Source organism: Psittacula echo (genome assembly GCF_963264785.1).
Source record: "Psittacula echo genome assembly, chromosome: 4".
Taxonomy (NCBI): Eukaryota; Metazoa; Chordata; class Aves; order Psittaciformes; family Psittacidae; genus Psittacula; species Psittacula echo.
The window spans coordinates 116,899,374-116,926,122 of NC_137738.1; the positions used below are offsets into that span (position 1 = coordinate 116,899,374).

The following is a 26,749-nucleotide window of genomic DNA, read 5'->3' on the forward strand; positions in this document are numbered from 1 at the left end:
TATGGCCTTTTCCATACAATACAGAGAGGCAGGAAAGAGTAAATCTGCACATGGGGAAGGGCAGACTCTGCTTACGCTTAATCCTCTGTAAGCAGAGGCAAAATAAAAAGCAACTTGCTTGATCTGCAGGAATATGTATGATCACTTTCTCTAACTGCTTAAGTCATGGACAACAATGTAAGAGCACAGTTTAAAAGATGCCTTTGAAATGGCAGTGTATTTATACTGCTGAGGGTTGATATTTAGACTAATACAGGTTTCCAAATGAATATGGGTTTATTTGGCTGAATACCAGGGAAAATTTTCTGTCTGTGTGCCTGTATCTAACTCGCAGGGAGCCAAGCAGCATTCCTCCAGAACCTTCTTCCAAAGACTTCCTCAGTAATTTCCAATGCAAGATGCTGCTCATGCTTGGCTTACTTACTTTTTGATACTTCAAATGACTCAAACTTCACAGGCTGAATGTAGTTCACCAGGTTAGACATCTCTTCAGTGGCCATAGCCTCACTTCCAGCAGTACCCTAGGACAGAGAAGGGAAATGTTGCAGTTTTGATCTCTTCATGGTGGCCAGAGGCCACAAATACCAATGCCCAGTTTTCTATCAACCATGATATTCCTCATTCATCTTGGCTTAGTGAAGTCAATGCCTCACATAGGCAGCTTCACAACGTAAAGAAGAAAATTTGCTATAAACCATAAATGTTTAATTAAACTGCTGCTATTTACATTCTTTTTATGTGGCTCCTAAGGAAAGGACTGAATTATCTTTACACATGCGTAGAGCTGAGCACATCTATCAGTACTGTTGGATAAATAATAAACACAGCTCTAAGCTTTTCCTTACAACACTGCTAAATACACCATAAGCAGGTGTCTAAAACAGCTCCACTGAGGTGCTATTAATTCTTATTCGTGATGAATAAGATGAAATATAAATAAACAAAGCAAAGATGGGCTTCCAAATCGATTAAGAACCGACTTCAGAAAGTTGGTGATGTGTTTCCTTGTGCTCTGCCTCCCTTTCTCCACTAGATGGTAGTCCCACTCCTGGTAGCACAAGCCAACTCACAACTACTGGAACCGACCCGTCACCATAATCCGTATCTACGCCCTTACTTCATCCATTGACGACTTTTTACAGTCATCATCATAGTCATCATCATCATCGCTCTCAATATCTGCTTCACCTGAAAAGTTTTAAGAGAAGATAATTACTTGAAGCAACAGTTATAATTACCAGAAATAAACTGAAGAAAGATGTGCAAGTTGAACTGCTTAAAGGAGGTGACATTAAACATGTGGTTTTTGACACATACACTGTCTCAAGGGATCCATCCATCTTCAGCACTGGTAAGTTCTTACTGCCCCACCAAACAAAACTCTTCCTCTGCAGCTGCTGGATGGTCAGTGTTTGGAAATCATGGGGTAGGTATCAGTACTGACAGAAGAGCATTGTGGGGTGTGCAGTGTATGGGTATGGTATCACAAACTACTCTGAAGAGATGTTTCCACGCTTGGAACACAGCCCTGGGGTCTGGGAGGTGCGAGCTCAAACTCCCTCCCTGCTGCAGGATCCCTGCAGGACCTCCATGAATGCCTCACCCACTCCGGGAAGCCCACACAGCACGAATGGGGTGAAGAAATCACACTTGAAAACTGATGAGATTCTCATGTGCTGTGGTGTCAAGGGCTGTTCAGCGCAATCCATCTGTTCTGGACACATCACAGGCCATGGGCTGAGGTAGCGCAGCTGGGAGGATCTGGCACAGGAGCCCAGCTGCAATAGCTTGACTTCAACTACCTCCACAGGCTGCCTCGGTGTGCCTTACGTTCATGACCCCGATGGCATAGCTCAAATACACCGGCTGAGGGCAGTGCAAATCAAATAATGTGAAGAAGATGCATGAGGCTCATCCTTTCCCTGAAAACGTACTGATAGAGTAAACGGGACCAAATGAAACACCTTTCATGCCTTGCGCCCAACTGCGGTGTTCTCATCCAATTATTATGGGCAAGACACAGATTCTTTACTGTTAATTAACAAATGCCTCCCCTGAACTCCAAAGTGTTTTCATTTGGTTGCACCAGCAATTAAACCATGAAGGAATACAGCAAGCTTATCCTTCTCTGTTGTGACTCCTCCTGTGGGTCTGGCTGTCATAAAGTCTACACCATGCATCCTAAGAAGAGTCTGGAAAAGAAGGTTTAACTTACACTGCAGTCACTTATCCACACCTGTAAGGTTGACAACTCTCCCTAAGGATTTTATTCCACAAACCTTCCGGCTTTCTTCAGCAGTGCCACTTTTCTTTTGGCAGCACTAATCCCTGTGCAGCATTCCCAAACTCTCCAGAGACTGCTAATTCAGTCTCAGCTCCTCCTATCAGTTTAGAGTTTAATCCAAAGCCCACTGAGTCAATAAAGAAACTCCTCTTTGTTCCAAAAGGCCTCTGAATCATGCCCAGCAGGCCCCCTCTGAACACAGAGAGCACATATGAGTGTGCCTTTCACAACCAAATGATGACTACCCAGGCTCTGTTTCCTTCCAGATGCAGATGTTGAAATGTCAGCCTTTTATTCATGAACACATTTCTTCCTGAACATTTCATTGAAGAAAATAACATGATTGCTCAACAGGCTCAAGGGATGGCTCAGGGAACCTCAACACAGTGCAAAGAGCCAGCCAAGCTCTCACAGGATTTGCAGTGACAATCTTTGGATGGGAAGCTCTCAACTGATTTAACCAGGCTGGCAAAACAATGCTTTGCACAGTCCATAGAATGAGGCATGTGGGCATATTTCAGCCAGCTTGCACTGCTGTGGTACCCAGGTAGACAATAGCTTGTTCTTGCGAGAAGTGTCCAGGGAGGAAAGTACATCACAGGAAAACTCCCAAGGAGATCAGATCTCATTTTCAAGTTCTGCATCAGACAGCAAAACCAGGACAAATAATATACAGGATTGCAAACAGAACAGAAACTAGTAACATGTTTTAGAAAGCATGACTACATCTGCGTTGCCTTTCACCCAGCAGCATGGTCCTACCCTCAAACTGAACCTTCTTTTCCCATTACACAAAGTCAGAGCAAGTCTTGGCCAGATTGAGATACTTGTACTGTGGATGCTTTCGTGCTCACCCTCCCACAGGGGTGGTGGGATCAGGCCCATGTCATCATTCCTGTCCCTTCCCAGGAGGGCACAGACACTGTGGATCATAAACACACATGCACTGGCACATGCAGCTGTGCTGCAGGTCAGTTCCAGTATGTATGTGTGAGCTTGTCCAAGGGACAATTAGCTGTAATGGCATAATTACTATTTGCAAGTAGATGGGACTACAAACCCAGGCCAGGCCAGGGCTTCTCCATGCTATGTGGCATACGAATACAGTGAAAACAGCCCTGCTCCAAGGGCTTGCCCTCCAAGTAGGAGAAAAGAGCTTGACCATGGACAAAGGCAGACAGAAGAGTATCAAGATATAAAGAGATGCTGCTCCCTACCACAATAGGTAAGTTAGAGTCTGTCAACTGCTTATAGGCAGAAGAGCCCAGGAAACTTCTCAGTGCAGTAACAGGGCAGTTTCAAGGATGTTTTCAAGGCACTGCCCCTACTGAGTGGGGCAGCCTGGGGAAGGCAGAAAAGTGCTCGCTGGGTAATGTAACAAGTGTACAAAGGAGGCTGAATCCCAACTGACAGGTAAAGAGATTCGAAACTGTAATACTGAATGGAAGATGATTAGCAGAGAGCTGGGAATGACAAGCGAAATCCCTATTACCAAGGGTTGAGGAAGCAGAGTGCTAAATATTATCCATTCTCACCATGCCTCAGCAGCCGTGACAGATATTGAGAGCCTAATAAAACGAAAGGTTACCCATTGCTTGAAATGCAGAGGAATTTGGTAATCTGCTTTCTCAGACCCCTTTAAAGCAACAGCCAGAATGGATTATAAATGTGGTACTTGCTGGTGCAGCTTGTTAGCTCGATAATGCTTAAGCAGCCACCAGCACCTTCTGGGGTTTTTCCCCACAGGCTGTGCAGGAAAAAATGAACTTTATTCAGTTTGCTAAAACCTTTTGCTTTGTACCAGTGGGCCACAGCCTCAGCTGGCAGGCAGCAGCAATGTACCAATGCATTTACATACACCGAGGCTCAAACCTTTAATCCAGTTTTCTGTTTAGTCATTGTGAAATGATAGAGTCAATTCTACCCTCTCTCTCATTGTCTCCCCATGACTCTTTCCTTGCAGCACCCACTACTCTGAGGAAAATATCATTCTATGAGTGAGAAATGAACAATTTGCTCAAAAACTTAAATACTGTTCAATTGATGAGTTTTGGCTACTCTCTGTTTAGGCCTTCAAATGTTAAATGCAGAACTGCCACCATTCCTTTTGTACTGTGGTGTGACTGTTTTGGAAACCTTGCCTATTGACTTCCATTCATTGTGCTAAAGCAGCCAGGTCCAAGATGCTTGTTTACCAAGACTACAGTCTGTCTCGCAAATGTTATCTCAGAATGTCTTTTGCTGCTTTCCAAGCCTTGCTGTACCTTTAGGGAAAGCTTTTTCCACTGACAGATATAATGCCCTCGTGAAGTTACTTCTTACATCGGTTTCATGGACATCCTTCAAGCCATTCTGCAAAGCTCATTTCAGAACTGGGTTTTTAATTATTGCTACTATATCACCACCACCTAGCTTTTATATGGCATGTTTTATAAACAGAACAAAACACTGGGTTATTTGGCTTTACATCTAGCCTCGAGCAGTGTAAGTCACATTGAAGTTTGCTATCAACTGAAGTACAGGTCTCCCTGGTTTTTGTACTGCTGTGATAAAACTCATTTGAAATCTCAAGAAGGCTAAATCAGCTCAACTTTCTCCTGGAGATCAGCAGTAATTCTGACAGGAGCTAGACAACTAAATACAGGTTTGTAAATCACATGTTCATCTTTCCAAATGTAAAGATTATATTAAGGTTGGAGTATCGAAACACTTAATGTAAAGAAATGTGAAGAATTAGGTTTCCTTTAGTGAAACTTTAATTGCATTACTCCTGCCATGCTGCAGAAATAAACTGGTACTGAGTATAATGCTTGCACTGCTCCAGCAAGAAACTGGTACTGGGTATAAAGGCGCATAATCTTGCCCTGCTCCAGCATTACTGTTGCTGATATTGAGAAGCACATAAAGAATGAGGCAGTGAAATGAAGGGTGTCATGGTGACTGTTCAGCACTGCCAATGGAACCACGCTCTTCACTAGGTCTTGCCACAGTGGTCTTATCAAATGGTGAACAATTCTATGTATACATTTTTAAATGCTCGCAGGCAGAAATGTGCAGCCTGATTCACAGACAAGCTGCGTGCTCAGAGCTGTAAAGCTGTAGCTGAAGTCTCCGCATTGTGCTCTGAATACTTAAACATTCAAAGTACTCTTGAAAACTCAGATCCTGGATGTTCCTTGTCGGTCACCCCTAAACTGTTCTCAAGCTCCCTCAGACTCTGCTGTCCTTAAATTAAATTGGTTTAATATTACTTTGCTCCCCACAGTTATTGTTGAGATAAATTCACTGCTATTACTCAAGGCTCATATGCAGCCTGGATACCCCCACTGAAACTCACTGCAAGATGAGGATGCTATGTATGTCTAGGATCAAGCATTAAATGACAGAGAAAGAAAACATATTGACTAACTGCATTCTCCAAAAGAGGCATAGGTTCTGAAGGAGGAACAATGGCCAAAGGAAGGATTACCAGTAATGTATTTTGGCAGTCACAGCCAAACCAAGGGACCGTATCAATTCTGCAATCTCAGTTCTAGACTTTTCTAATTTGTAAGTGTTCATCTTCATAATCTACAGTTGACAGAGGTTGTTCTGTAGATAATAGGGACATAATATTGACAGTTGATTTGCCAAATTACAAATCCTACTATGGGACTGACCCCACCTTGCATTATCATCATCGAGATTCATAGACCAGGTCTTTTCCTAGGCATGCCCATAGAGAGGATCCCTAGAGACAAAGCTGTCCCCTTCTCTGCAGACCAGGCACTCAGAAAGCAAAGACATACACTTTGCCACTGGATTCTCACTGTGTGCTGGTAACAGAAATGTAGAGTTAGGAACCCAGGGTTGATTTCAAGTGTTGGAAAGGAGTCAGTTGGCATCACACACTTCTTTTTCTGTTGCTTGGGATTTGACTAATGCAAATCAAAGAACCAGCATTAAATCATTCCTGACACCACGATGAATCTTCCTTTGAAATGCAAGGCCTGATCCAAAGCATGCCCTTTTCAAAGTTAACACAATAGTTGAAAACTCTCTCTTTGCTTCTAATAGGATAAACAATGTTATCCACAAATACAGCAGGATTTTTTGAGCTGTGATTCAGCTGAAGGCAAAGTGCCAGCACCAAACTTCCAGCTTAATTAATCAGAAAAAAATTACAAACAATGGAAAAAAGGGGTTTTTTTTATGGCAAATGGTAATGAACTTATATTCTAGTAGAGCTCCCAATTTGCTTTACAAGTATTCTACGCTACTGAGGCATAATTGTGTACGCTTCCAGCAATCCAATAGGAAGAAGAAATTCTAGTGTGGGGACTAGACCCTGGGCTATGCATCAGAATACACAGATTTTGATGTCTGTCCAGCTGCTCACCTGCTCCTGTGGTTCAGAGCAAATCCTTTATCTTTTTCTCTGCACTTCTCTTTGTCTTTTCTAGCTAGGTTTTAAGCTCTTCAGGACAAAGAGCATCTCTGACTAATTTTGGCATACCAACACTCACAATGGTTCCCTGCAGATCCCATAGGCGTTACCAGAATATATGCATTAAATTTCAGTAACTTTTTTGTTTCATTTCTGATTTTAAAGGTTTTGCTAATAATATTAATGTAATAGCCTGCTTTACATTGGCTCCATTTCCTACAATTCCTGATGGTAATAATATTTATTTGCAGTATTATTTTTGCCTGTTTCCATCTCTGGAACAGAAGAACATCTTACTGCACTTTGCACAGGGATCTGTGACATCCTCCCAACTAATGCACGACAACAGCAGGTTGAGCCTTGCCTGCTTGAGGAACAGGTATCTCATTCAGTTACCCTAAAGCTTAAGACACTGCAGAACCACTGCAGATCTCCTCAGCAAGGGGTTTAATCTGAAAGAGCACCAAATGGTAGGCACATCTCGGAGGGAACAGGAAAAAGCAAACATTTCTGTTTGGTATTGGGCTTGGGCACACAGAAAAGGCACCCAAGGGTGAAGGAGTTGGCAGCTTGCTCTACTTCCTAAGCAGCACAGACAAATGTTAGTACGCATCACTGGGCTTCAGGTCACTCTGTAAGTTATTCCTCAGTCACAAGCCTTCACAGACTCCTGGATCAATGACACTTAGCATTGTTTCCTACTGAGTGTGGCCCACAGGTGTGTACCTTTACCTTGCTAGAGCAATGTAAGTGGATAGAATTGTATCTGTAATTGAACATTTGTGTTCTAGGGAGAAATATATCTGTGGGTTGAATTCATACCTGCTCCAGGGGAGGAAGGTTCAAACATACTGGATGTATCACTGCATGTGTTGGAAGCTTGCTCCAAGAGCTTCTTTTTTGCACTTCCATCTGCAGACTTGTGTGACTTCTTTTTATTCTTCACCAGAATTTTGTACATTAAATCCATTGGACTTGGAAGAGGAACCCCAGCTTCAAGCTTGCAGAAGAAGGAAGAGAAATTTGTTACAACAACAAAAGAAAAGGGCTCATGGCAATTTCTTAGGGCCCACATGGTACAAGATAATTCTGTGATCGCTATAAGCTCTGTTCAAATGGAATGTATTTTGCACAAGAGGTAACCTCAACATTAAATGAAACAGGCGACTGAGGGCACTCAAGAAGAAAAGACAAATGCTTTATGAAATGCCTGCGGTAATAACCGAAATAAGTATTAGTTCAAATCTGAAAGCCTACATTATAAACCAGCAGCTACGAGAATCAGTTGCATTTGGACGATTATAATTCACTGTATCAGAACAATCTCCGCATCAGAAATGATATGCTTAAATCACCAACAGCTCATACTGTTTAACCCCCTCCTTTAGACTCTGGTTTGAAAGGCTGTCTATGAAGAATGACACAGGACTGAAACAAAATTCACACAGGTATTTGTGAGCTGATAAATACCAAACCGTATTACCGGGTATTTTTCCAATGGATCCATAAGCAGGGCATCTCCAAATATTAATCTGCAGTACTCTGCCATTTTTGCCTGTTGTTTAGGGCTGAAGGGAGAAAAGAAACAGAGAAGTGAGTCCTATTCATGCTACAGAGTGAAAGCAGCAGTAATGGAATATCTCATATCTCTAAACTAGGTATAATTTACTGATCCAACTGCTGTGAATTTTGCAGAGACCTACATATATCATGTAGTAATTCTGATTTCTCTGATAGACCTTAGCAAAAGGATCATACGTGAAGTAAAGGCACTAATCAACTGAGTCATAGTGAAACTGAACTTTTAACATTGAGGTCTGTTTTCCCATGCACTTGGTAGAAAACTAAAAAAGAGGCTGTGAGCTGTTACCTTTAGGGAAATAACCATTAGATGAATTTGCTTCTTTCAGGTAACGTTGTGATTTAAAGTAGAAACTTTTTTCTCCTTACTTTACTTTATACACATGGCTGGCATCCTTCACACACACACACATGCAATCCCATTTGGGTTTTGTTCTCTTTTTGTCATACCTGGCCTGAGGCATAATATCCAAAATGGTTACATAGAGAGCAGTCTCCTGTGCAGGTGTCTCTGTTAAATTTGCCAAGCCAAGTGTATAGGCATCACCCTGTCTATAAGGCACAGCCATACAGAAGAAGGGGCAGAAGGCATTACTTGGGTCTCGCAACCCACAAAGCTGCATCAGTCACAGGCACTGGTACAGAAGCAGCCAGTTTCACTGCACGTTTCTAAAGTGCAGTCAGTTTTACTGTAGATTTTCTGCCAAAACACAGCACGTTTCCCCATCCTTTCTGTAAGCCTGTGCGAGGTGGGTGCTGAGCCTGTGCAGTGTGACAGCCCGTCCAGCCACAGACCTACCTGGAGCTGCGCCTCTGCACTGCGCTCCATGCCGAAGCACCCACTGCCCTCCCCAGTTCACTCACCCCCATATACCCTCACTGCAGAAGTCATAGCTGAGACGTAACTGTGCCTCTGCTAAGGTGTGTTATGTCAATTTGGACATAACTACAATTTATATGCATGTAATTACATACTGCACTCATGTGCATGTAACTGGGAGAAACACATCAGGACAGCCTCCTTAGTGGGGATCTATATGCCATAACAAGCTGCTCACTGACCATTTCAGCTAGTTTGGGTATGCAGTCAGGTTCCTTCTTTAAAAACGTAAAATCTTTATTTCAAATCAGAGAGAGTGTCAAATTTTACCACAGTAATTTACTGCACTGGTTTCTGTCACATCCTGTCCAAGTAAACTGAACCTCAGTAAACTCTACTTATAACCATTTTCCCCAAATGCAACCTAAGAATTAAATCATTCCTGCATATCAGTGATGGGAGTTTTAGGACTGAAGATAGGTTATACTGCTCAGAAATACTACTCAAATCATCTTACAATGCAGCTTGGTGCTACAGTCACTTTCTCTACAATCCTCGATGACTGTTCTAGCCTACAAGAAATCTGGAGAGGGACTTTTTACAAGGGCATGTTGTGATAGGACAAGGGGGAATGGCTTTAAACTGACAGAGGGGAGATTTGGATTAGACCTTAGGCAGAAGTTCTTCCCTGTGAGAGTGCTGAGGCACTGGCACAGGGTGTCCAGAGAAGCTGTGGCTGCCCCATCCCTGGCAGTGCTCAAGGCCAGGTTGTGCACACGGGCTTAGAGCAACCTGCTCTAGTGGAAGGTGTCCCTGCCCATGGCAGGGGACTGGAACTGAATGAGCTTTGAGGTCCCTTCTAACCCAAATAATTCCTTGATTCCATGATTCATGGATAATGTGCAGTTATGTTATGCGTGCCCCTTTAAAATCTGCAATATCGGAGCTTAGCTATCTTTATAAGTTTCCCTTTTTGACGCTCTTTTGAGGAGTCTCGATAAAAGGACAGGTTTATATTGCTTAATATAACTTCTTCCACTACTGTTAATGATGATCTGCATATCACTGAACTACACAAATGGTATAAGCGGTTTTGTTACCATGGAGCTCTTTTTCATGACAAACTAGAGCTGGGTGTAAAGGAAAAAAGGAGTGCTCATTTCTCTTGCAAACTAGGAGTACAACAACTGCTGTGTCTAGTTTGTCCTTAGCTACCAAGTGAGCACCTGTACTGCAGCTCTTGCTGGGGTCAGCAAGGCTAAACCAGAGCTGACATAAAGGCTGGGTGGCATCTGAATCAGAAAATGTAATTTCCCCAAAATCAGCATTCTGGATGTCCCCTGAAGCAGATCCGGGGTGAATCAGTCATTAGCTCAGTCACTGACAAAATATATTGCAAGGAGGCTTTAAATTACTCCACAAAGCCTTGCAAGTGCTGCATGCAGTTTAAATCACTGCAGCATTTTGTGAAGGCTTGCATTTGCATGCAGCCCGTTCACCAAAAAAGCTAAAAGCCACTTTCAGTTGAGGATGGAAAATTAAGATGAAGACAAGCAAGGCAGTGGAACTAAGAACCCACAAGGGAGAAGGCAATGGGAAGAATTAAATCAGGGTGTTAGCTATTTCTAACCGCTAGCTACCAAGGAAAATAAAGGTACCTCACTCTAGCAAGCAACCAGACTGGGTATTTGTCATAGGTCAAGGGGTCATTATGGTGAATTTGAGTTCAGCTTTCTCCACCAGTGTGTATTTGGAATAAGCCCATGCTCTTAGAACCCGGAAAGTCCGAAGGACATCTCTGAATCAAGAAAGCTCTACTGCTGAAGTCATAGTTATTAGATGTGACATCGGCATCTTTAAATGGGCGCACTGACTCCAAAAGGAACTCTTGATAGGGATCCGAAGAAAATATGTAAGAGTTAAATCTAGTCATTTTCAAACTATCCCCACAGCTGGAACAAATCCTTCTGCTCTTCTAGGTGTAATTACCTGCTTGCCTCCGGGAGCACAGTGAGAACTTTCAGGTTTGCAAAAGAGAAAAATGTAATGTGACAGTATTTGGGGTTAGCACATAAATTCCAGTGCCACCGCATCCCGGGGGCGAAGGAGGAAACGGAAAATGATGTGAAAAACTAATAGGGTTTAATACAATAAAGTGACTCTTACAGCAGTAGACAAGGCAAATTTAGGAAAGACTTGACATTACAAAATTACTTATTGCTATGAGCTGGACTATATGCACAGGTATTTTTGACAGCTCCTAAGAGGGAATGAAACATATTTAGGTGTACCAGCATTTAACTGAGTGGTAGGGTTTTGTGTGCTTTCTCTCTTTGTAATATATATATGTATTGTTATATATATATGTATTGTTTCAAGAGAAAGATCTTTAGTAATAGTATACATAAAGCATTACTATTATAGTATTGAAAAATAGGAATATGTTTCTATTTATTTTCTCTTCTTTCAAAATCATGAACCAGGGCAACAGATTGAAATAGCAACTTTTCTACACCACCATATTTCCCCATTTGTGTTATGAAACAAAAAGCAGGTATTTCCTGGTCCAAATCTACTATTATTGGAAATTCTCTCAGCATTCATGTATTGTAATGAGAATTGATTGCCTGAAAAGAGCTGACATTATCTGCTTTATGATTTTCACTGTGCAGACATGGATGGGGAGCACACAGACTAATTATATGTGTCCCCCCAAATGTGCCAGGGTAAAGGAGACACCTGGAGGAATGAAAATACAAACAGCATTAAGAAATGTTTTCATTGCCAATAATGTATAGCTTGTACTTTGTTTTACTGTGTTTGCATTACGCCTACTATGAAGGTCAATCAGAGATGCTCTTTGGCACTACTGCTCCTAACGCTATGTTATTGGCACTTCTGCAAAGATATTTCTTCTGCCTAAGACAAAGACACAGATGCTTCCCAGAAGAGTCTAAAATAATTTCGAGTGGAGGAAGAAAGTGATAAAAACCCTGTTACTGTTTGAAATAACTATTCCAGCAAGAAACCAGCATTATGAATAACTGTAATTAAATTTAATCTTGGAAGCAATCTTATATGGATACTGCTCAAGGATCACTTAACCTTTTTGCTATATCATCAGTGCATTTGTAATTACAGAGTGTCTGCTTTCAGATTTGCAGATTGCTTATCTTCTTGCAAGCTCAATTTCAATGTCAAGGTCTTCTTGAGGTCTTTGTAAGACTTTCAGGGAAGTTTCCTTTGCTTTTTTATAGAACCACATAGAATCACAGAATCATAGAACAGTTTGGGTTGGAAAGGACCTTAAGATCATTCAGTTCCAACCCCCTGCCATGGGCAGGGACACCTCACACTAAACCATGCCACCCGAGGCTCTGTCCAACCTGGCCTTGAAAACTGCCAGGGATGGAGCATCCACAACTTCCCTGAGCAACCATTCCAGTGCCTCACCACCCTTACAGTTCACATTTTAACCACTGTTTTGTCAGGAATCTACCAACATCTTTTCTAAGTTCTTGCTTTTTCCAGTGTTCATGTTTTGATGTCAGTATATATGATGGCAGACATAAAGTTTGATCTAGTCTAAAAGTTATATGCTTTCCCATTTTTCTAAACTTTTTAATGTATAAAACCAAGCAAGAATGAATATACTACATAGTGCAGTTATAGTAAAACAAAATTCTTCATATGCTATAAAGGTATTATATCAAGGAAAAGCATTGAAAGAAAGCAAAATGAGTTGATTTAACACTGTGTGCTAATCGGTGATTTGTTTCCTATGTGGACAAAAAGAACCAGAAAGAAGAAAAACTGCATTTTAAGTCCCATGGTGATTAACACTGTCATACCTGTGGTGGTGATCTAAAACTTATTTACCTCTGATAAACACAGTCTGTTTAAAAGCCATGCATACAGAACACGGGCTAAAACCATCTTTTGGTTTAAACCAAAGCCAAAAGGACCAATATTTCACACATGAGTACTGACTCTAGGAACTGGAAAACTGGAAGGAAAAACCTTTCACTCCAAAGTAAGAATTGCTATCATAAGATTTGTTTGACAGCAATTCCATAAAAGCAGTTGTAATTTTTGTTAATGCTTTAGGGAAAGTCCATCTTTAAGATCTAGGAGGAAAACAACATTCCAAGTAAATGAAACGACAAAAGGAACATTCCATGAAATTAAGTGAAGGTTTCTGTGAGTGGCATGACTAATTGCAGATTTCTCTAGCAACCAGTGAAGAAATGAAGGGATAATTGTAGCAGTTGGTAAAATAACTAGAAATTATTCTCAGCCAAAGCAAAATTAGAAATCACACACATTAAATCTGATGATTTACTGCAGCAGCAAATAATAAATAGCAATAAAGCCTCAGAAAGAGAAAATACTTGATATTGGTTTTGCAAACTTGCTGTGCTAAAAATCTTTGTCATAGCAATGCATGGAAAAGGACATCAAATAACACACTTCAGGATAATTCATTAATCCATCACTGGAGCTCTCTGGAGAGAAAGGTTCAATAGTTTCTGTGGGGCAAACTGTAAAGATCAGAGTAACACAGCAGTAACTCTGTTCCTTCTTTGACAAATTCCTGCAGAATCACAGCACCCTTAATTTTGACAGGGTTTCATCTTATAGCTTTAAAGCCACTTTTGTACATAACTTACATCTGACAGGAATTTATCTTATAACTCTTAAGTTCTTTACTGGCCTAAAATAGAACAGATCAACCCTGGAATAGCTGAAGGTGTCTTAATGACTCTGAAGGGGAAAAAATGTAACCCCTATGGTTAAAATAAATTGCATGCTGCTTTTTCTCTGCCTTATAGTAACACAGTGAATGTATGTTTTAACAAATATGGAAGAATAAATACAAAATATAATGCATTGAAGAATGATGGTTAAGATCTTTAGTCTAAAGACCAGAGGTTGCATCTGGAAACTCTGAGAAGAGCATTGTGTATTAAACCCTATAGCAGGACGTGAGCATAAGCAAGTCCAAAGTGATATAACTTACACCAAAAAGAAAGAAGTGGACTGATTAAAGAAAGAAACTAAATACATACAGTATCTGTGGGGTCTTTCAGAAGAAGAAAGGACTAACTAGGCAGGATTTAACAGGTAGCTGTTTGAATCATAACCATATGGCCTTCAAATGTGTGCAGGGCAATCACAGATTTGCCCACAAAAGGTAAACTTTTACTGCAAGGTATAGAATCACTTGGGTTGGAAAAGACCCTTAAGGTCATCAAATCCAACCATAAACCTAACCCTGCCAAGTTCACCACTTAATCATGTCCCTAAGCACCACATCTGTATATACAGGTAGTGTACAGGCAGTGTAGGCCAGCTCTCAGATTTTAACATTTTCTACCTATATAATTTTTGATCAGTTTTGTCAGATCTGTTCTTAAAAACATTCCTTCATGGCTGCTTCTCCCAGTTCCTTCCCTTATGAGTAGGTTCTTCCTAAACCAATGGAAAAGCGGTTAGCACTCGCCCTTTTCCTCTTCAAGAAACAGAACTGCCACCATCTTTTCTGATTTGTGTTCAATCAGAGCTGCCCCAAAAATTACTTTTTATTCCACATTAAAGTTTCTCAGTCCATACTGGCCCCAGAATTGCTGAAAATGTTTTCACAGCAGAAAACAAAAGGGAAAAGGCAATTGAAATGAATCAGTGTCACCCCATTCTGAGCTAGGTGGTCTCTATAGCCAAAATTGAAGTTAATGTCAAACTTAGGAAAAATAAGAGCTATAATAACAATAGTAACAAATAGATCAATGAGATAAATTTAGAAGTATTCTCACTTATTTTTTCTTTTCTTACAAAGAAAAATTGTCCTTTTTTTTTGTAACAAACAAAAGCAAAGGAAAATAAAACAGCTTAAACAAATGGGTATTTTCTGGCAGCAACAGGACAGTTCCTGGCCATCCACAGCACCTGTTTTGGATACCTAGTTGATCTATGATTTTGGCCTCTACATCTAGCACACAAGAAACAGATGAAATTGTGTTCACAGAATTTGCTTATAGCATAGAATAGGGTCATAAGGAGGTGAAGTAGAGTTTCTTTTTCTCTGATGAAGCACTGGTAGAGCAGAACATACTGACACTATAAAGTTAACACAGTTTGTCTCTTATTCAAACTCTCTCTTTCCTATAGAAGTTTCTAATTCAGGAAGGTTTTTAAGAACATGCCTGATTCGTTCTGATCATCTTGGTTACACAGGCTGACACAGGGTTTTCTGGACTAAGAGGTGTTGGTCATGTCATACAATAAAACTGTCACAAGTGCATACATGATTCTGTGTTCAGACCTTGCAATGAATATAGCACCAAACAGGAAAACATGGTAATTACTTACGAATCCACGTGATTTTCAAAGGAAAGGAGGATTGGAAAGGGCGATGTCTTAAATGCACATTCAGCAATAGCTTCTATTACTTCCTAAAGAATCAGAATACATACAGTTACAAATTTATGTCTTTAAAGAAACCGGATGCTGGTCCTTGGAAGACAGAAAAGACCCAAAGAGGTCTGAAATCGTACCGAAACTACCTGAAATCAGCTCTTCTGTTCTAAACATCCCAGAAAGCTCTGGAATGTGCTTTTGCAGCAACCAAATTCTTCAACCTGAACTGTAATCAAATCTCCAAACTGCCTGATGAGCCTCAAGCACTGCATTTCTCAAGGAATGACTTATGTCTGCCTAAATCAATAGTTTAAACAGAAAAGAGTCTTTGTGGGGAACCGTTCCATGCCTGAAGCTATGACTTTCATGAACTATTTTGCATAATAATAAGCATGCTCTGACAAATACATTTCTTTTAAACATCATCAGCACGAGCACGTATCCATAAAATCCTTTGTTAATCTCATAAGCTTTAGTTCCCTCTTTTTTTGATGAGAGAAATCCCTTTAAGGCAAAAGACAGAAAAACATTACTTGGTTGAAAGAGTTGGCTGCAGAGTAATTATCAAACAGAAGGCTCAGAAACTGAAACTTCTACATGGGTTTCCTTTCAGCTCCGATGGAACGCGACAACTGTAAACCTAGTAAAGAAATCATCTGATAACACTAATTTTAGTGGGGTGCACAATGCAGTAATGCACTTACGGGTACAAATTACTCAGTGTTTCCCTATTGAAACACAAATCTTTTTTCATAAGAGCTTATAAAACACTGAAGACTTCTCATAGCCATTGCTGTCAAACGCTAGAGATTGTAAGAACTCAAGAGCCTGTTCCCTCCCAAATCATAAGGAGGGCCAAAACCTAAAAGATTTATTTCAAACAAGCCTCCTCTGGGGATTCCTTTTGGTCATTTTCTATAGTTGTAAAGGTTCATGCATAACAGTAGGAAATCCACTTCCTAGATGCTGGGTTGCAGAATCCAAGGCTGGAAGGACAGCAAAAGCCATCTCAAGATTTGCTGCTATGAGCTAGGATACAAACAAAAGTTAAAGTCTTCATGCAATTACAACAAAACACAGCTCATGCACAACTTGTTGTAGTATCTCTTGTCTTACAAGAAACTAGCTCTCTCAGCACACATAGGTGGTGAATGACTACATTTAATAACTGCAATTATCACATATTTAAATGCTTCACCTATAACTAATCATGCACTTCACCTAAGAGCACTCGTAGTCTTTAAAGAAAGGCAAAGCAGTTATTGGAAGAATAGTAAATGATGCAGAAGGCTGGATGAAGGCCGGTAGGAAGCTGCAGTTTCACAGCTGCAGTTCTCCTATGGGAGAATGCATGATGGAATGATTCCTGGTGCACACTTTCTTTACAGCTCCAGTAAATCGCTAAAAGCTTGTACCACCCTAATGCTGTCCAGAAGCAGTGGGATTGTCAAAAGCATCTCAGGCAATTCAGACATTGCAAGGGAACAGCAGGGCTGAGAACTGGGTTGCAAATATTGAGTCCTCCCATCTTGATGCTCTCCACCCAGATCATTACTGCTGGCACCCACCCCTTGGTTATGGAGGATCATGCATACTTAAGAACACGTGAGGCTGGATATAATAAGTACTGCTGAAAAGCAGTCCTGATGCCTTTCTTGCTCCTACACACTGCTCAAGCTGTGGAGTAAAACCATACATTTATTTTCAACCGCCATCTCATCTGCAAAGAGATAAAATCCAGCATGCCCGGGGAAAATAACCTGGAAGAGTAAAATCAGCATTACACAGATGAAATCTAAGGATGAGAAGCTCACTCATTGATTCAGTGGAGAAACAGGGGTGCTGGTGATTCAGCCTTGCACTGCATTCAAATGTAAGTGCAAATGCTCTATGGTCAGAGAGGAACAACCTGGTAAGTTGCATATTTGACGCCAGCTGCAGAACGACTCACCTGAACTGTATCTCCCAGGTATATATAAAATGCACACACACAGATTCCTGGTTATGGCATGGAAAATACTGTCAGTTCCCCATAATATCTCACCCTGGCAGCAGCTCAACATCTGCAGCTGAGAAAAACCGTATTGCTTTCTGCGTGCCATGAAGCAGGATGAAAACCAATCAAACAAAAAAGCCCACAAAACCCACATCAACATGAGGAGGAGTATATATTGCTTCTGTCTCCATGCTTCATAAAGCCTATCTGAGGCAATGAAAACTGACAGACCAAACAGAAGCACTGGGTGCCTTGGTCACGCCGAAACGCGAGCTGATAAATGAATCAGCATTCAAGACCCAGTGATCACTCTGTATTGATTCACACGCTTCTGACATTATTTCACTATGATTCTGCTCCTTCTCAGCCAAACAGCACACTTGGAGTGCTGAAAAGAAACCAGCAGTCAATACATTTTTCTGCGTGGAGGAAAAACCACTTGCCCTGAAGTGACAGATGAAATATTCCTGCGTAGGTTCAAAATACTTCCTAGTATCAATCCTGCAGACATAATGTCTAGGGTCACAGATCCAAGTAACCAGGGATAATCCTCATTCCTGCCCGTGATCCTTTTAAGAATCAGATTAACTTTGTTTTAAATTCCTGCTCCTGACCAAAGGAGTTGAGAGCTATCTTGCTTAATTAAAGGGCCTTCAGTAGCCAAATTCTGTGCCTATACACACAATTGGCTTCACATAAACAGAACTAGAAAGTAAATAAATGTGCAAGACGGTTGTTTGATGCTTTCCTGTGATTAACTCCATCAGTGAAGAGTCAGAGAAAACAAACTGAAATAGAGAAAAAGAGCGTTCTGGTGTGAGTAAAACGTGGTGTTCCGTCTGTGCGGCACTGTTGTTTGCTTTTTTCCCTACAGGAAGACAAAAGAAACCCCTCAACAATCACGCTTCAAGTGTGGGAGACATGCTTCAAAGCTGTAGCTAGCAGAGAAGCCACACTTAACACCTATAACATTACCAAATTCAGCCATTATCATTTTTTTCCACATCATCTTGCACACAGGCAAGTCTAGAAATATAATTCTGTAGTGACTTAGTGTCTCAGATGAAGAATAATTTCTTCACACTTGAAAAATGACATCCTGATTATCATTATAACCTGTGCTGAGTACCAATCTTAGTATTATAGGAGAACACCTCCATCATGCCCCTCTAACACTCTGGATTAAAAGCATCTTTAAGAATAACAGGAAGATAACAATTTAAAGTTATTGCTAAGGGTATAGTACCTACCTTTCATTATAGAGAAAGGAAATGGAAGATGGAATTCAGTAATACAGATGATATATTTAGGGTCTGAATGACACAAATATTCCCTTGCAATCTCCAAAGATACTAATTTTTTCCTTTTCGTCCTCCAGTGCTTCAGATCTGATCCCACCTATCAGGGATAAGGGTAACACTGCACACATGCTACTCATTTCTTAAATTGGGACTATAATGCTGAGTGTCTGGACCCTGTGGGTGGGACCTGCCCATCTGGGCATGAGTTGCCTCTTCTCTGCTCACAGGAACTTAAAGGCTTGCAAATTGAAGAGTTTTCCATGATAGCTGCTGTTTCCTGCCTCAGTTCAGCACTTCTGTCCTCCACACCCACCTACCAGGCAGAGAAGAGAGAAAGAGTACACTGATGCATTGCTTACTGCTGCTCAAATGCTTGTGGCCTTCGTCTCAGCTCTCCTCCCTGCTGCATGCTATAGAGCTGTAACACAAACCCGTCCTTCCTCCCCATCCTCCTGGATCCAGATTCATCCACAGACCCATTTTACACTGTGTAAAACCAGTTGTGGTAGCAGTATCTGCTCTTTCAGCCTCGGCTGTGCTCTACCCTGTTTCTCTCCCTGTGAGATTTACTGAAGGGACATGCACAGCAGTATGGACCTGGGCACTGAGCCCAGTCCCCAGATGGCACAGACTATCACACCATATAATCCTTTTTCCTTTGACTGCCAGAATAACCAAGAACCTCTTCCTGTGCAAGGCCCAAATCCTGCAACTCTTCTCTTCCTATGATTCTGCACAGGTTCTGAAACCTCCTCTTAAAGTATCCTTTTGCCTTCACATTTCTATTCCCTTCCACCTACACAGTTATGGCCTAGCAATGCATTTATGATGCATTTTACATGGAAGAAACCTCACCAGCTGCAGAGATCAGTGAGCTGCACAGCCGTACCTTGAAGGATATCTCAGTTGTCATAGTGAATCCGTGTGTAATGACCGGCTCTTCCTCAGCTGTTCGTCCTTTCCAGCAGTCCAGCTCCACACAGCGGCAGCCTGACAAAAGCACTTGCCGATACATCTCCACCGATGAGTTACCGGCCAGCTGTCCAGCTACAACAGCACAAGGATATGGAAACAGGGAAGTAATTTGGGGCCTTGGGAATAAATACAAATGATCTAATAATAATCAGAGTTAACAGGATCTTCTACCCTCGGCTGAGACGAATAACACTCAAAGGCACATAGAAAGCGTAAGACTGCAATGGAAATAAGTTAGGCAAAGTCAATGTCATGGTTTGGATTCTGCCCTCAGTTAAAATGCTGTGAGTGAGGAGAAATAACTGACTGAAACCAATTCAACAACTTCTGATGGACATCACTGAATACAGAAAAGGAAAAGTAAGGGAAAGGGAAGAACTTTGTTCTAAAAGACTTTGTTATCCTTTGGCAAGCAATGCGAAATTCAGAGGTGACCCAGGATAGCCAGACCACATTTTCTCACAACATGCAATACATTCAGTACAGGTGGTACCATGAAGAGGTCTCAAATCTATATTTAATACACTCATCACCACACTGAGTTGGTCAGTTGAATTTCCTGAGGTGATACTGCATTATTAACTGTTCAAAACCCATGTAGATGAGGCCCTCAGTCATACGGTTTAGTGGCAGTCTTGGCAGACCTGAGATAATGGTTGGACTTGACGATCCTAAAGGTCTTTTCCAACCTAGCTGATTTCATGATTCTATTACCTAGGGAGAATTTAACTGAACTACCAGTTTCCAACAATGACACAATAAAAATCTAAAAATAAACAAGGAAAATTCAGCTTTTCCCAAACTCAGGAAGTACAAAATAACCCCAAACCCACAAATAAACCAACAAAGAAGTCCAGTTGTATTCAGGGAAGAATATTCAGTCAGGATGTCTTCATCTGCTACAACAGGTTTGATTCCAGTTATTATGCATACAAATGTCTTGCAGCAGGGAGGTGAAGGTAGTGGAAAAGAAGGCTTTACATGTGAGGAACATGGATGAAGTTTCCTGCTTCCCAGCAGACTTCCTGAGAAGGCCTTCCTGGATTTCTAGAAGGGAATTCACTTGGCATTTTAAGGAGGCAGTGAGTTCATTTAAGCTAAAGCTTAAATTTAAGCTATCTTTGCTGATGGGGGACGTATAAATAGTTTATTCAAATTAGTATATAATATAATGCAGATCACTCCTCATTTTATCTTCTCTGTGGTTAGGTTTTATGCTGGGAATTATCCATTTTGGGTTTTGCTTCACTAAATCACACTAAATTCACTAAAAACTGTAACAGAAAACCCTTTCTGTCTGAAAATTCCTGTTTCTTGTTTGTGTCTGGGACATGAGCTGGAGCAACCATAAACACTCCACAAGGCATTAACATTACTCCTGTTGAAATCCCAAAAGATTCCTCAGCTCCTAGTGGAACCAATGGGAAATAGATGTCAATAACTGAAGAATTTGGTCAGTTCTGGAAAGTTCTGAAAAGCCAAATGGAGTCAGCAAAGTGACAACCTGCCTTTTCATTTCTACTTATCTTTTCCTGGTTTCCCCTTTGATTATGGCAGATGATCTCTACTCACACAAAAGCCATGTTGGTGCAGTTTTGGTATTTGGGTTAAGCAGTGGCTCTTTGCAGGATGCAAACAAGCATGAGCATGGATCAGGGTACAACAGCACAAATTTCTGTGTATTCATCCCTAAGCATCTGCTTGTGAACATTTTGCTCTCATTATATGGATCTGCTAAACTCTGCTGCCGAAAAACTACATTCAATTTAAAACCTGTTTTCAGGTTGTTGTTCTTTTCCCTCAAAGCACATTGAATTTGGATTAACAAACTGGTTTATGATTAACAAACTCTGCTGTACTCCCTGAGAGACTGCTGGCCATCATTATTGCTAAGCGTTTCAGACTACAAGATCCTTAACCTTCAAAAGTGCTTAAGTAAGTCACGACGCCTCACTTGCCATTTGACACTTCTCCACACCACCTTATTAATAAGGCTCAGACGTTTTGGAAGGATTCCTGCTAAGGATAAGAGGATATTCAACCTCCAAACCATTCAATCTTCAGAAAGGCTCCCAGTCACAGTGCAAAATGCTAGCAAATGTTCTAATAGTCTCAAGAGTTTATTTGTTCTGAAATACAGAATATCAGGAATGTTCCCTCAAATGGTTTTCTGCACATATCAGTTATCAGTTTCTGGTTTGAGTTTCTTATTTCTCTTTTCCAAACCAGCCCTTAAATAGATGCATTCTAAAATGGGCTAACACAGACACCAAAGGGAATACTTCCAGTATGGTAGTTTTCATATCCTGATTACAGATCAATTTTATAATACCAAAAATTGAAAGCATTATGGCTTCCCTTCTGTAACACATACAGCATCTATGGTAATGCCATAGCTGTATCCCATCACCCTACACCGGATAAGGAAAAACAGATTTTGGCAAAACCTTGCTTCAACTCATGCCTAAGCAAAATGAGCCTGTGCTGACTGACAGAAGCTGAGGACATGACCCATGTTTCTGCATACAGATCTATAACTTCAAGCTGTTCATTTCTCAGCAACCGCACCCTTGGGGGGTTCGTTCATCACTGTTTTTCCAAGTGAAAGTTATTTGCAATACATAGAATTGAAATCTAGTTACCATTCTAAGATAAGCATCGTCCCACACCTGGGGGATATTTGGATCCATGTATGTGGGGTCACCTCACTCTTCACTACTCAGGTACACAGGCTGTTCCTGCCCCCTGGCACACCCATGGCACCACGTTCTCCCAGCAGGAAGGGCCAGCATGCTCCCTTTGCCATGCACAAACACGAGTTGCTAAACCTCCTTTCTTCAGGCAAGTCCTGCAAATCCAGTCAGTGCTCCGGATCATAGGCTGTAGTTTGCCATGTGCAAACTCAGAGCCCCGAACTGCTGGGAGCCTGGCTCTTGACTCCAGCAGCACCAGAAGGTGCTGGCGGCTGAATCGGTTTTAGACACAGTACATTTATCTGAATTTCTTTTCCTTCCGAGCCATTTTGCCATGCACAGGACAAGAGAATTAGACCCCACACTGTGACACGTTCTGCTACTGCTTGTACCTAAGTCTCACCCTATGGCTGCTATTTTTAACATTTCACACTGGACCAAAGCAGGATGTGCAGTCAGGCTCGCTCCAGCCAGCAGCAGGAATACACTTGCTGTCAGTATTGATTCAGGCCTACCCAAGCAGAAGATGCAACACCTGCGTATGCCAGGAGGGCTGGGTCTGGCCAGCCTCTGGGTCTGCAATCCTGCTCAACCCATAGCAGATCCACACCAGCTCCAACGCTGCAGCTGGGCTGCGGGATGGACATTTTCTGGCAAGGGGTGCATGGTGTAGCCCTTGCCCCAGCTGTGGGATCCACTTGAGAAAGACACTGCTTTACCAGCCCAATCTCTACAACTGCAGTGAGGGAGTGGGACCTGCAGGAACCTATTTACAGAGCCTGTCCCCTGCTGCTGGCTCTCTGCATCTTTGTCTTACAACTTCAGCTATTTGAACATCTTCAAATGCTACTATTGGAGTCAGAGAGGTTTCCTGATCCTCAACACAGTTTTACCCTCCTTTAAGAAGGAGGTTTAGAAAATAATGTATTACTCATTTCAAGATGCTTCAAATACCATATCCCTCATCTCAATGTCCTTCAAGTTGTTGGCCTAAAGAGGTAAATCAGAGAAGGAACAGGGGATCTTGAAAACTCACTAAGCAGTAGTGAATGAAATGTGACTTAAAGGAAACAAAACACTTTCATGATCTTGACTTTTCTTCTCCTTCTTGAAAGTCCAGTTATCTCCGATCACACCTAACAATGCATTTTTAAACTCTTTATGTTCACCTCTGTTGCTACTGGACACAAGCTGCCTGTAGAAATGTTGGTGTCAGTTGCTGATGTGTATTTGAATAATAAATGTTGCCTTAAGGATACAATATATGCATTTGGGCTTTTTTCTTTCTCTCTTTTACAAGGTTTCCAGTCACTTTTAGAAGTAAAAATTCCCTCACCTATTATAGGGCTTAAGAAAGAGAGAACTGGCATTGGTGAGCCTGGAAAGGGAAGGCAGGTACCCCTTAGGACAACAAAAACATAAACTGGGGTTTAACAGTATTATTATGAACACTCAGCTGTCAAAACTATAGCAGTCATGTGAAAACATGGCAAGATCTACATGACCCAGCAGTGTGCACTTGCAGCCCGGAAAGCCAATTGTATTCCTGGAGAAGAGAAGGCTCCGGGGAGACTTTACAGCAGCCTTCCAATATGTAAAGGGGCTAAAGAGGGACTTTTTACAAGGGCCTGTAGCGACAGGAAAAGGGGGAATGGCTTTAAACTGACAGAGGAGAGATTTACATTAGACATTAGGAAGTTCTTTACTGTGAGGGTGCTGTGGCACTGGCACAGCATGTCCAGAGAAGCTGCCCCATCCCTGGCAGTGTTCAAGGCCAGGTTGGACAGGGCTTGGAGCAACTTTGAAGGTATCCCTGCCCGTGGCAGGGGGGTGGAAATGGATGAGCTTCAAAGTCCCTGCCAATTCAAATCATTCTATGATTCTATGAAACTGTGAAGAAACTGCTTTGGAGGCTCTGAAGGTGAAGAAGATTACAAGGAAACGCTGAGTGCAGCAACAGTTATAACTGAGGAATTGCTGAGACCAGAGAAGCTGGACGACAGTAAAGGAGAGGCCACAGCAGCAATAAAGATGATGAGAACGTGCCCCTCATGAGACACTTTTCTAGAGACAACTGAAAGTACTGGACTGTAAGGAGGGAAGCAGATGCTGAAGGTGAATGGGACAGCCCCACACTGGCTATGTGTACTACACTGATAGCTCTGCAACCTACTGCGGCTATAGTTTATCCTTTTAGCTGAAGACAAAACATACGTTAAAGGCTTGTGATTGTCATATTTTGCATTTCACATACACCACCACGTTCACAGATGCTCATAGCCATCAAAGTGTGCAGCTCTGATAATGAGACATCATCATTTGTCTTTGACTTTGGGTGCTGCTGAGAGAAAAGCTGCAAAGTCACTCCCCACTGTGACAACAGCAGTAACCTGAGGTGAGACTGGTGAGAAACCAGAAAAAATGCAGGGTCGCACATTACGGGTTCAAAGCAATAAATCAATGAATACGACAGCAGTGAGAACAAAGATGAGAGACAGTAAAACAAAGTTTCCAAAAGATGACATTTCACTATAAATCACTTCTTCCTTCATGGAGTTTTACCTTCGCTCTTAAAAATTACATTTCCCTAAGAAAAAGAAAGCAGTAACACTTCTAAATAAATAATCAGGGCTTGATGTACTGCCAAGGGTTTCTATCAAAGGCTAGGAAAATGATCAGCATAATTAAAAATACATTCAGAGTGTGCACATGTTTCTTTTTATGCTATAATGTTTCTTGGTGCATGCTTTTTCTGGGTTTGAAAAGTAACAAAGCGAGAGATAATTGGTAGGGCATTAAGCACAGTAATCGTAAAGTATTGCTAGACTGAATGGATTTCTTAGTGTCCTCATAATTATTACATGACTACATGCTATTTCACATGTCCAGAGAGGGCAGAGGTGCTACCGAACCTTCCCTTCCAAAGCCATGAGCACTTGAGTAGCCCTTTTGAAACCTTGGGAAGAAGAATAGTCTGCCACTATTCATTTTATTCATTTTGCTAAGTCCTTGCTGGAAGAAAGCAAATGGCAACGTGACTGCTGTATCTGGTCTAGCCTCAAAGCAAAAGCTAAGGGTGTCAGTTTTAGTAATACGCAGATCAAAATCAAATCATTAATCCCCTTGTCGGCCAGCTGCCACGCAGTTACTGAACATAATGAACCACTAAAAGAGAAGGACACGTGTTTTGTGCCTGCAAATGTGAAAATACACACTCTGAAACGGAATTTGAAAGAGATTCCAACTTATTTTGCACTATTCCCTGAGTTTACTCTGATTTACTCCCCCCAACTTACTAACCCAGGAATGTCATGTTAAATCAAGACTGAAGATCATACTTCTAAATGTAGCTTCTGAAATGAGTTACAAATGCAGGCAAAGAAAATTGCAGATGCAATCTGAGATGATCTGCAGACTGTCACATACAATTGAAAGTGAATTTGGATAGTTTCAAAGTAAGCTTTCCTTCTTCTGCAGTAATTCAATACGTCACTTGTGCAGTTAAAACACTTAGATTAGGTTGGATTAATCATGAACTCCCCTCCTTAATTCTTCGAGGTTTTTGGCTTCTGTGCTTCTAGAGCTTTAGAACATGACTGTCCTGATCAACCCTGATCAAAAATCGGCGGTATGGTACTGGCTATAAATTCATGCTGGTAGAGGGGAGAGCAGTTTTATCTCTTCAGACCAACTTTAAACTGCATCGTCTGCCCTCCCTGTGGGCCTATGCATCCCACATGAGTTCAACAGCTTTACTGTTTTCTTCCAGAAAAGCTGCAGCATTTGCCTTAAGTGGGCCCTAATCCTCCCTGACAGAACAAAGTCCATCCTGGAGGTAAGAGGCCTGCAAAATATCATTATTAAGCATTGCTTTTCCTTTGGACACATCTGTACTCTTCCAACAAGTATAAATTTCTGTATATTGGAATCATAACTTAAAAGTGGCCACAGTGACTTTCACTCCTTTTAATTTAGAGAAACAAAATAGCTGTCAAGCCAAATCCTTATATGACAAGTTTTTAGCACAAAACATATTTCACAGCCAAGATATAAACCTCTGAAAAATGGTGTCTAATGGAAACAATGACAGCTCATTCACTTATGAAAGCACTAGAAGGTGCTGTAGAAAGTGCTATAACAAACACAGACCAGATGAAAGTAACTACCAAGTGGTCTGTTTAAGTTGGGCATCACCACTGCATGGTTTTGTTTAGGTTTTGGGATACTGGCATTCTAAAGACCTTGGGTCAGTTAAG

At 41.4% G+C, this 26,749-nt stretch overlaps 1 protein-coding gene across 1 annotated transcript in view; it reads right to left on the reverse strand.

Moving 5' to 3' along the window:
• The window catches only part of PLCB1 (phospholipase C beta 1), a gene marked incomplete at its 5' end in the record, with an annotated part of 398,924 nt that overhangs the window by 90,776 nt on the left and 281,399 nt on the right, over window positions 1-26,749 (reverse strand). Inside the window, 6 exons of the mRNA XM_080615239.1 lie at window positions 425-521; window positions 1,118-1,188; window positions 7,533-7,710; window positions 8,194-8,278; window positions 15,481-15,563; window positions 19,715-19,872. Of these exons, the coding sequence (XP_080471365.1) occupies window positions 425-521; window positions 1,118-1,188; window positions 7,533-7,710; window positions 8,194-8,278; window positions 15,481-15,563; window positions 19,715-19,872 (672 nt within the window). The remainder of the gene's footprint in view (window positions 1-424; window positions 522-1,117; window positions 1,189-7,532; window positions 7,711-8,193; window positions 8,279-15,480; window positions 15,564-19,714; window positions 19,873-26,749) is intronic.